The following is an 11175-nucleotide window of genomic DNA, read 5'->3' on the forward strand; positions in this document are numbered from 1 at the left end:
GGTTGTAAGGATCATACCGACGTCTCCTCCACCAACATTATCAAGCCAACTCTGGAGGCACTCCCGGCTGATGACTAGCAGCCCCTTTGATGACCGCGCGAAGCGTAAGAAGGAAGAGGTGCTGCAACAACTTGCCAAATGGCGGGAAAAGGCAGAGGAAGAATACCTATCATACTTCATGGTGTATCGCCACTAGAATATCATCCGTCAAGGGGAGATCGATATGGAATCTCTCCTACTTTCGCCTTAGGCTCCTATGTAAGTATTCCATATCCATCTTTTAAGGCTTTCATGGAATAGCGGGGAGGCTAGTTAAAAAATATATAGATGAATCTGTTAAAGGATGGGCGCGTTCATATGAAAAATCTATTGTCCCTAGTTTTCTCTCGTAGGAACCTAATACGGAGCCACCCGCATCTAACAAATCGACTACAAATGGGTCATCTTGTATCCAACCATTGTATGGAGTGCCGATGAATACATCATATCACCACGACAGCCACCGCCACTTGACTCGTGATCGGCTCTAGACACAGTTGGACTGTCCGAGAGTCGACTCGGACCGTCTGGCTACGTCGTGGACCATCCGACATATTCTATTAGGTCGTCCAACCATACATAGGCCTACGCGCACACCACCCAGGTGGCACCATATACGACCGGACCATCCGGGTAATACCTAGGCCTGTTCAGCATGGTCGTGGACCGTCTGACCCCTTACACCGGACTGTACTGGTACACGTACTTAGAACCAGCTACTACACAATATACACAATTATTACACTCATCGCAGCAGGACTACATGACCCCACTGACAACATATTATAACCATGGCATGCCACCTTATATGCACAAGGCCGAATATTCTTCGGCCACCAAAGAGTCCGAAAGATATAGGGTGGGAGGGGGTAGCATTAATAGGACACCTAATATGTAGTTTGAACATCCGTGGGAGGAAAAGCCGACAAAATAATGTTCGGCAACCTGAGGTTTTCACCCCAAACTTAATGGATGGTCACCAGATGTGGTGAAAAAATTAGGGACGAGGTAGCCGAGTTGTTCATAGACAAGATCAGTGTTAGTGTGTCAGGCACGGGATAGGCATATCATAAACCTTATAATCACCGATTTGACGTTGTACCATATTTGCAAGGGACCACGATATCGAATTTCTCTAAATTTTCTGATGAACGCGGAAAAAACACGCACGGGCACGTAAGTTAGTTCTTAGCGGGCCTAAAAGAATTGGTTGATAGGGAAGCGTACTGTATCCGTTTATTTTTGTTGTCCCTTATTGGTACCGCATTCGCATGGAACGCAGCCCTGCTGGCTAACTCTATCAACTCTTGCGGGGGAATTAGAGCAGAAATTTTATGAATACTTTTTCTCAGGAGAGCATGAGTTAGAACTAGCTGATTTAGCTTTAGTCCGATAGGGGAATAGAAAATTGGTTAATGACTATATTCGGGTGTTCCGGGACACTAGAAACTGATGCTTCCAAATCCATATGTCGCGGACAAACAGCTAGCAGGGCTGGATTTTAATGGGTTGCAATCTTACCTAAAAGAAAAGTAGATGGCACCCAGTTCTTTTCATTAGTACAGGTGCACCAGCGAGCGTTGGCATGTGAAAGCCGAAATAAAGAGTCATCTAAATCGGCTAGCCATAATGTGCTTCTAGTGGAGCGCGATAGCTCGGATGATGAATCTACAGGTATATACAACTGAATTTGTTTGGTTAACGCAGGCCAAACCTTTGGCATGCTCTTCTTAATTTACAGCCAGTTCAAAAGAATCGACAAGAAGAACGAAGTTAAATGTACCTTTAATGTTGCCAAGTTTGACAGAATATTTGATGAGCTATTAAAGAGTGGTAACATTAAAGTAACTCATATTATCCCTCCTCTAGATGAACTAAAGAGACGTGCTTATTGCAAGTGGCATAATTCTTGTTCTCATGCCACCAATGATTGTAATGTTTTCCGCCAGCAGATATAATCAGCCATACATAAGGGTCGGTTGAGTTTCTAGGAGAGGAAAATTGACAAACAACCATTTCCTATCAATATGATGGAGCTAACAGATAAAAAAGTCTTGGTTCGACTGGATGTGGCCGATAAAGACAAAGGCAAAAATATTATCGTTGGTAGTCTTCACATGTCAGAAACATTGCAAGGAGTAATTACTCAGAAGGCTCCGGACAAAAGGACTAACAAGGTCGAAGGCACCGGGGGGCAAGCATGATCGGCTAACTGATTAAAGCTCCTTACCCAACGCATCGCGAACGACCCGGTGCTTCCATGTGGTTGGTCTAGAACCCACACATACAATCTGACTCATCTCATTGAACGCTGGCAGCAACCAGAGGCTGAAGTGTCCACACACCTTTAAAAGCATCGATAACCAGAAACAGGTACGTCGAAGCAAAATTCATCTAAAACTTCTGGTGGGATGGTTAAAGCCATCCCTGCTTTTGAAAAGGCCGTCCCTGCATTTGGCCAACAAAACCACTCCGGTCACCTACAAAGGCAATACAACTGAATAAAACGGTCCAACAGGCGACGCAACAAGGGTCGTCTGTTCAACTAATGATGCCATAGTACTTTCCACTAGCCTATTCATCGACGATATATTTTCCTGTTCAAACATGGGGTAGTGCCGCAATGAACCCGTATTACATGTGTCAGTGCTTTGCTTATTTGAGCTGGGGTACCACAATTTTGTACCTCTATTGATTCATTGATCAAGTAGTCATGTCCGAGAAAGATGCAATCCTAAACGACCTTTATGCTCTAGAACTCTATTGAATACTCACTCTATTAGATTGAAAAGCCGGTGACCTGCATCGGTTGAGTTCTTACATCGAAAAACAAAAGGACTTGTGAGATTTGTTGTTTCTTGAAGGGTGCTAATAGTGTAGATGCTTTTTGTTCATCAACCTCCACCAAAAGGAAGGGGCATGTGTTGAGCACCAAATTAGCTACCGGACAGTCCGGCCCTATAGTCCTTACGGTCTAGAGTGCGCGGTGACGGCACAAACGGTCTGCATGTGAATAGAATAAGTTAGCCCTAGTTTAGCCTTCCTCTACCTCAATTCTTCGCCTCTCTTCAGCTCTATGTTGACTAGAAACGCCTTGGGTGACCTGTCGACCATAAGAAAACCCTTGGATCTCTCCTCCCGACGCGGTCCCTCACGGGAGGCGAGATTCAGGTTCTTCGTGATAAAATCGGTTCGGGTACAGATATTTTTTGCCGCCCGTGGGTTACCCGTGGATATTCGTAAAAACTAAAAAACTAGTGAACATGTATCATGAAGACTTAAAGTGTTTCCATATTATATTCTGTATGCCTGTGTTGACGCATAATTCATGAAGACTTGTTTGAAGTGTTCCATGTACGCATAAGTTTTCTGGAATTTTTGCTGGTTATGATTGTATTTTCTGGAATTTTCTATATTATATATATATATATATACCCGATATCCGACGGGTACGGACACGAGTATAATTTTTTTATCCGCGAGTACAGTTGCGGGTGGGTATGGCTAATATCCGCGGGTACGGTCGTGGACGGGTATTTATTATACTCGACCTGTGACATCCCTAATAGTGTTTGGTGCCCTATCGACGTCCGCACAACCTAAAAATCTTGTCACGACACACAGAAAAAATAAGTCTTTCTACTCTATTACATCTATGAGGGTAGAAAATGTTTTTCTTATACATGGTACACATGCACGCTAACATAATAACATGCATTATTTGCAATGCTCATCGCTTGCAAGACTCATTTCTCAAACAAAGAGAAATTGTTCCTTCACGGTCCTCAAACAGCCTAGTCTATGGTAGGCAGGCAGGAGAAGCCGAGGAGGAAGCACCTGCCAAAACGGAGAGAGGAGATATTTTCGACCAGCGCGACATGCATGGCATGGCAAACTATATATCGTCATCATCATTATTATCATCTGACCCTCTTTTTTTTTCACTCTCACTCCCATGTTTTTATTCCCGGGCGGGGCCGTGTGGGTGTGGGTTGGGATGGCCGGATTGGGGTCCCGGGGTGGAGAAATGACAAATCCAGGCCCGCAGGCGGCCACCCACCAAATCGGACGACGCAGGGTGCCCAAATCAGGAAGGATTTTAAGGTTAACCGGCCACCGGCGGTGACCGACGCCCCACCCCACTCTCCTTCTCCTATTCTATCTATATATCACCCGCCTCTTTTTTCTCCCTCACTCCGCCACACCTTCCCTCTTCTTCCTCAGCTCCGTCGCCCACCGCCGGAGCTCCGAAAGGCCCCGCGCCCGCCGCCTTTCCTGTAAAAAACCCAACCTTTAGCTAGCTAACCGCTCCTCTTCTCCCCCTACTCCCCTTGCCCAAATCAGAGAAGATATTTAACGGAGGAGGGGAAGGAGAGGATATTTAGCTGATTGTTGATTGGTGGTCCGGGGTACGGTGTTCTTGAGTCGTGAAGCGACCGTACAGTGGCTAGGGCCGTCTCCGGGTTGCGTGCAGGATGGTCGTCAGAGATCGGGAGTGAGGAGGCAGCTCGTGGTCGTGGAGGCTAAATGTACCGCAAGAACGACTCGGCACTCTCCTGTTTCTACCTCTTCCTCCTCTGGTTCTTCTTCTTGAAATAGACCAGCGCCAGCCACCAGGTAGCTACCTACTAGCTAGCAGCCCAGTTGCGACTGGGGACGGGCTGCTGCTTGCAAGTTGGAATCTTGGAGCAGGAGCAGAGGAGCGGGAGATGGAGCTGGATCTGAACGTGGCCGAGGTGGCGCCGGAGAAGCCATCGGCGGCGCTGGAGGCGAGCGACTCGGGGTCCTCGGGCTCGTCGGTGCTGAACGCGGAGGCGGCATCGGCGGGCGGCGGGGGGCCCGCGCCGGGGGAGGAGGGGTCAAGCTCGACGCCGGCCGTGCTCGAGTTCAGCATCCTCAGGAGCGACAGCGACGCGGCCGGCGCGGACGCCGACGACGGCGACGCCACGCCGTCGCCACCTCGCCACCACCAGCAGCAGCTCGTCACCCGGGAGCTCTTCCCGGCGCCGCAGCATTGGGCCGAGCTCGGCTTCTTCCGCGCCGGCCCGCAGCAGCAGCCGGACATCAGGGTCCTGCCGCACCCGCACCCGTACCCGCCCCCGCCGCCGCCCGCGCAGCCGCAGCAGGCCAAGAAGAGCCGCCGCGGCCCGCGCTCCCGCAGCTCGCAGTACCGCGGCGTCACCTTCTACCGCCGCACCGGCCGCTGGGAGTCCCACATCTGGTCAGTAGCACTGCAAGCTCACCATGCGCCCTTTCACCTACCGACCAATAATCGCTTGTGATTCTGACACCCAAATGTTTCGTCTTCCTGTGCTGTCCTGTTCCTCGGAAATGGCAGGGATTGCGGGAAGCAGGTGTACTTAGGTGAGCAGCAATAAGCAGATCGATCTGCAGCATAAATTTCCCGTTATTAACTAGTTCGTGATCTCGATCGAATGGCCTAATTAACCGATTCGGTGATCTGGCCGATGGCCAATCTACGCAGGTGGATTCGACACTGCTCATGCCGCTGCAAGGTAACGATCAATCCATCCATCCACCCTTGTCTAGCTACCCCACCGACCGGCCGGATTAATGGACCGCTAGCTCTCGGGACGGGCTTGCTGCAGGGCGTACGACCGAGCGGCGATCAAGTTCCGCGGCGTCGACGCCGACATAAACTTCAACCTCAGCGACTACGACGACGATATGAAGCAGGTACATACACGAGTGTTCTTGCAGCTAGCACCGACTGAAACATCTGCTGAACGTACACGCATGGCCCTGTGCACCAGATGAAGAGCCTGTCCAAGGAGGAGTTCGTTCACGCCCTGCGGCGGCAGAGCACCGGCTTCTCCCGCGGCAGCTCCAAGTACAGGGGCGTCACCCTGCACAAGTGCGGCCGCTGGGAGGCGCGCATGGGGCAGTTCCTCGGCAAGAAGTAAGAAACAACACTTCGTTTGCAGGCGCTGTACTTTGCTGCAGATTATTTCATTTCATCCTTGCATGTGCCTTTCCTTTCCATCCACTCACTTGATGGCTGTAGTCTCGATAGAGTTCGTTCGTTCGTACTTCGCACCAGATGAACTCCCACGCACATGATTTAGTACTAGTTTTACCATGCATTGTTCAGTAAAAGTATATGCTTGCTTGATCAGTGGTTGTTTCAATCAGAAGATTAAAAAAACGGAATATTAATATAAAAAAAAGGGGAAGTGGCTAGGGAATTCCTCAGTCCTAGCTAGCTAGCTCACCGGTGGGAACGCCATGCTTGGCTTGGGTGCAGGTACATATATCTTGGGCTATTCGACAGCGAAGTAGAGGCTGCAAGGTTGTTCACCTCGGACGATTCTGCCATTTGTTCATATACACCATGCCTTTTGATTTCTCTCTTGCAATTTCTCTTCTTTTATCATGGCTTTTGATTCCCAAAGGGTTGAGTACCGACTCGATATTCGATTCTCCCTGCCGTTTCGTGACCCCAGGGCGTACGACAAGGCCGCGATCAAATGCAACGGTAGAGAGGCCGTGACGAACTTCGAGCCCAGCACGTACGACGGGGAGCTGCTGCTGACTGCTGAAGCTAGCGCAGAAGGTAATTAAGTAGCTGCTCGCTGCCATGTAATCTTCAGATGACGCCGCTGTTAATTATTAGCTCATCAGCTTTCGGACGATGCCCTTGTTTTTCGGTTGAACCGGGGTGAACTTTCTGAATTTGAGATTTGATTTTTTTTGTTTCTGCTTCTGCAGTTGCTGACGACGTTGATCTGAACTTGAGCATCTCGCAACCGGCATCGTCCCAGAGCCCCAAAAGAGACAAGAACTGCCTTGGTCCGCAGCTCCACCACCACCATGGGCGGCCGTTTGACGGCTCCGCCGTTCTGAAGAAAACCAAGGCAAGCGCTAAGTAATAACGCTACGTACCTTGACAAGTATCAAAATCAGTAAAACTTTCCTCTTCGTCAAACCCTATCTCTACCGACGGCTGTTAGTTGCCCGGTTTTGATCATTTGACAATTAAACACATACCCTCTCGCAAGTCGGGATCATTTTTAGCTAGGCGGACTAGTTTATCGCCAAGCAGCGAGTTTCTCTTTCGGGGTGGGTGATCGCGACAGCTGAGCAGAATACTTCTTCTTCGTCTACTTTTTCTCCTTCCTCCTACCAAAATTGAATTGTTTAAGGAAAATTTATACAGAGAGCGGCGTGGACAGCTTTGGATGGAGCTGCCGATAATTCAACTGAAAATCTCTCGCTTCTTCTTCTTCTCATGCAGATCGATGCTCCGTCTGAGCTGTCGTCGGCGGGCCGCCCTCACCGGTCGTTCCTCCCTCATCTCGTGGCTGCCGAGCATCTACCGCCTCGGTCTCACCCCTTCTTCATCACACACCATGAGGTTAGACGACACTATACAGTACTGAATCATTTGCAAAGGTTTGTCAAGCTAGCTAGATTGGCATCATAATACACGGATCAGGTGTCAGATTGTTCATGCAGTGCAGTATGCAGCCTGAAGGTGTATGCAGTTTCAGATAGCAGATTTTTAGCAGCTGGTTAATTTCTCTCTTGCGTGCGGCTGTCAGTCAGTGTAGCTCTCGTCGTCGCCCGCTTTATTTCCTTGGATTCTAGCTAGAGTCCGCCTGTCGCCCGTCGATTTCAGTGAAGTTAATGGGATGCGCGAATTTTTTTTCTCCCCCGTATAGGCCGGCTGTTGAATATATGTGTCTATCTTGAATTGGCCTAATATGGGAATAATAGTACTAGCAGCTTTATGGCTAGATCAGAATATGTACATGTGTTTGATTTTTTTTCTCTCTCTCCCTTAGCTTCCTTGAAAAGGAAAGGTCCTAGACCTAGCTACCGGCCAGCAGCGACACTTCAACTCTAAGGGCATGTACAGTGGAGAGACGCCAAAACGGTTCTCCAAGCATAGGAGACAACTAAGAGACTCTATTGTACAATGGAGTGTCTCTAAACGTAGTCTATTAATAAATACAGAATTAAATGTATTTGTATAGCATCAGATCGATAGAACAGACGACAAATTCGTACAGTGGGAAGTGAGGCGTCTGTTGTTACTTGGTTTACGAGCCAGAGGCGTCTCTTCACGGAGAGACGGCTCTAAGATTTTTTTGCAAATAACCCCCTAAAACACCTTAAGAGCCCCCACATTAAACACCACTGTACATGCCCTAAGCCCTGCCTGGCCTGCCTAATCAAACCCTCTCGGTCAACTATGCTATGCCTGCCTGCCTGCTTTCAACACGTACTGTTCCTTTTTCAAACCTTCCCTGGAAACGAAAACAGAAGATGCATGGTATTTATGCTTGGGGATTTGCCTTCTTTTCAGTGTACTAATAAGCTTGGGGTTTGTTTAGTCGTTCAGCAATCAACTTGGACGAGTGTTGATAAATAAAACTCGATCTCCAACCTTTCGTTCATAAATGGGTCAGCTAACTTTGAGGTCGGTCTCACTCTCACACCAGTGTCGCTTTCTGATTGTATTGTATTGGACGGGAAGAGCTGAGGTCGACGCTTTTCTGCCCCCAGCTGAACTGATGGGAAACGCTAAGCTAATTATATTGGTGGAACGAGTCTCCTGCCGTTTGCTCTCTTTTTTGTTTTGTTTCTCTTAAAAAAAACATGCTTCCATGCATCAGAAAGCGTTATTACTTAGGATGATTAATTTGAACTGTTCATCAGTTCGTTGAATTGGTCCTAGGGTGAATGAACTTTCAGTTTATTTGTTGACCATGCATGCAGAGTGATGCATCAAGAAGAGATCCCAGCTGGGCAGCAGCAGCAGCATGGAAGGTGACCGCAGCTGCACCTCCTCCTCCTACCACCACCCTGTTGCCGTTGCCGCTGCCGTCGACGTCGTCCGCTGCAGCATCATCAGGATTCTCCAATACCGCCACGACAGCTGCCGCCGCCCCATCGGCCGCCTCCTCCCGCCGGTTCGACCCGCCGCCACCGTCGTCGTCCTCCTCCTCGAGCCATCACCACCACCACCACCGCCGCTGAGAATCGAAGAAGCCACACTGTAAATCTGCCGGGAAGCGGCTGGTGGCATCCGGCCCGCTCCTCCCTCCGGGCGCCGCAACTTTTTTCGATCGGTTTTGCGCCGCCCGGGACGGGTTGTAGTTGATCGATTGGATTCTTCATAACTGTATTTGCGTACTGCTTACACTACCCAAGTGAAATCGAAAATGGCGCCTTCTCTCGTTGAATAAATTGCACGTACGCTACTCGATCCGCTGCGGCTCTTGCTGGAGTGGCCGCCGCCGCTATAGATAGAAGGATCAAGCCAAGGAATCTGTCATGCATGGGCATGTGAAGGAGGAGCCTCCTGCAATGTTTAGTCTTTTTTGGTCGACGCCCACCAGAGATATACGCACTAGATTTCATATAGCTGAGCTAGATCGATTCCGTTGCATGCATGCTCCATGGCGTCGAGATTCGAGCTAGCACCGCCTGTTCATCATCGACCGATCCATTCTGATCGATTCCCCTCTCGAGCTTTCACGAACTGAACCTACCTAGTGAGGGTGACGCCTAACGCCTAGTGCGCGCGCGTGGGTCTCCGATGTCAGTGGCCGCACGCGCGCGCGCGTTCTCGAGATCGCATGTGGTCATAGCGCAGCAGGTTTGCCCTCAGAACCTACAGCAACTCGACCACCGGTTTGGATTTCTTCTTTTTTCAAGGATATGATCGGAGAGAGAGAGCTACCTAGGCGTCGTCCTTGTTTTCTTGTATCGCATGTGGTGTGGGTCTCTCTCCTCCTTTCGTACGCACGCATGATTCCATTCTTACCCCCCCTCGAGATCGAGAGGAAATATATTGCTATTTTATACACACACGGCGCCCCCAGCTATACGTCACTGCTTACGTTAATTCCCCCACCGGATAGTAGTTGTTTAATGGCCCAAACAAACCTTGTTGTTGCATGCATCATGGACCAAACAAAATACATAGTTAGTTAAATATTACTGTTATATATACAACTAATAATAATTATATTATTAGTTAAAACAAAGCAAGGCATATGCAGCAGCTGCTGGTACTACCCAGTACATGGCACATGCGTTTGTTTAATCCCCTGTTGCTGTGTGTGTGATTGATTCCTTGTATTAGCTAATAATTAGTTAGGTCGGTCGTCGTCTCCCCTCTAATCCCTCTTCGATTTAGAATTAGTAGTCTTGTACGTTGTTTAATATGCTTGGACGACGACGCTCTTTGTTGGGTGTGCACTTCATCTTTCCATCTACACTAGCTAGCTAGACACACATGTACTATAGCTAGCTACTTGTTTTAGTATGCTGCTCTTCTAATTAACTAACCAACATGATTGCACTGCTAAGCAAGGCTACCTTTGGTACGGTCTTAAACTTTGTGTGGCCCATATGCTGCTATACTATATCATGCATGTAGATTCTTCCTGCCAAGGTGCATGGTTTTTTTATGTTAATAGGTACGGTTAGTTGTCGTAGTACATACTAAGGCATCGATCGTCCACTTATATATATCAAACCCTGCAGCTCAAACAAGCTGCAAATAAAAAAAAAACTGAAGCTGGTATATGAGTGTATATTGTATATGAAATAATAATGCATATGCGGCTGCATGCATCAGGGAGCTGAGTCAGATGACAGGTGTAGGTTTGAAGCAGCTTGCTGTACGTGTGCAATTTTTTTCTCTCATAATGATGTCTCGATTGGTGATCTGATGACGCTGTGATTATTCTATTCTATTCATCTTTGGTTGTAGACACTCCTTTTCATTTGTTAATAGTTTTCTGGTCCAGTTGATAGATAGAGGTTAAATAAAAGCCAGTTGTAGTCTACCTTAACTAGTACGATAGTACAACAGGATTGGCCGGCGGCGTTAGTAAATTTATAATTTCGTATACAAGCTGTTATTGTTATTACATACACTAGCCGGTTACTCGTGCTTTTCTATAGTTGTTATATATTATATAAATAGGTATTGAAATATTTATTTAAATATAATTATTGTTTATTTCTAAACATTAAGGTATATATAGTCTGATGGTTAGCTCTAAATTTATAGAGCAAGGGGTCCACATAGCAGTAACTGAGAGAGCGTTGCGTGGGCGCTGCGCGTGGGGTCCACAGGGCATGGCGCCGAGGCGGGGC

The 11175-nt window shown here is 48.1% G+C and overlaps 1 protein-coding gene across 4 annotated transcripts; it reads left to right on the plus strand.

The window, feature by feature from the left end:
- The first annotated feature begins 3970 nt into the window (after positions 1–3970).
- On the plus strand, positions 3971–9252 carry LOC103629196 (AP2-like ethylene-responsive transcription factor TOE3). Of its 4 annotated transcripts, none has more exons than XM_008650369.4 (10): positions 3971–5260; positions 5378–5403; positions 5525–5555; positions 5649–5736; positions 5814–5959; positions 6305–6349; positions 6504–6613; positions 6769–6914; positions 7295–7414; positions 8782–9252. In XM_008650369.4, the coding sequence occupies exons 1-10, from the start codon at positions 4749–4751 to the stop codon at positions 9040–9042; spliced, it is 1485 nt and encodes a 494-aa protein (XP_008648591.1). In that variant the 5' UTR covers positions 3971–4748; the 3' UTR covers positions 9043–9252. The 4 variants fall into 4 exon arrangements, with proteins under 4 accessions (XP_008648591.1, XP_008648593.1, XP_020394749.1 ...); XM_008650371.4 differs by lacking the exon at positions 8782–9252 and adding an exon at positions 7845–8346; NM_001328266.1 differs by having other exon boundaries at positions 4274–5260; positions 6453–6613; positions 8782–9248.
- The last annotated feature ends 1923 nt before the right edge of the window (positions 9253–11175 follow it).

The sequence above is a fragment of the Zea mays genome, chromosome 6, assembly GCF_902167145.1.
Source record: "Zea mays cultivar B73 chromosome 6, Zm-B73-REFERENCE-NAM-5.0, whole genome shotgun sequence".
Taxonomy (NCBI): domain Eukaryota; kingdom Viridiplantae; phylum Streptophyta; class Magnoliopsida; order Poales; family Poaceae; genus Zea; species Zea mays.

Bases quoted from the DNA above. Each gene is read 5' to 3' on its own strand.
- LOC103629196 (NM_001328266.1), top strand. From the start codon at position 4,749: ATGGAGCTGGATCTGAACGTGGCCGAGGTGGCGCCGGAGAAGCCATCG. The intron at 5,737-5,813 runs GTACATACACGA...CCTGTGCACCAG, and splicing joins ACGACGACGATATGAAGCAG to ATGAAGAGCCTGTCCAAGGA. The intron at 6,915-7,294 runs GCAAGCGCTAAG...CTTCTCATGCAG, and splicing joins CCGTTCTGAAGAAAACCAAG to ATCGATGCTCCGTCTGAGCT.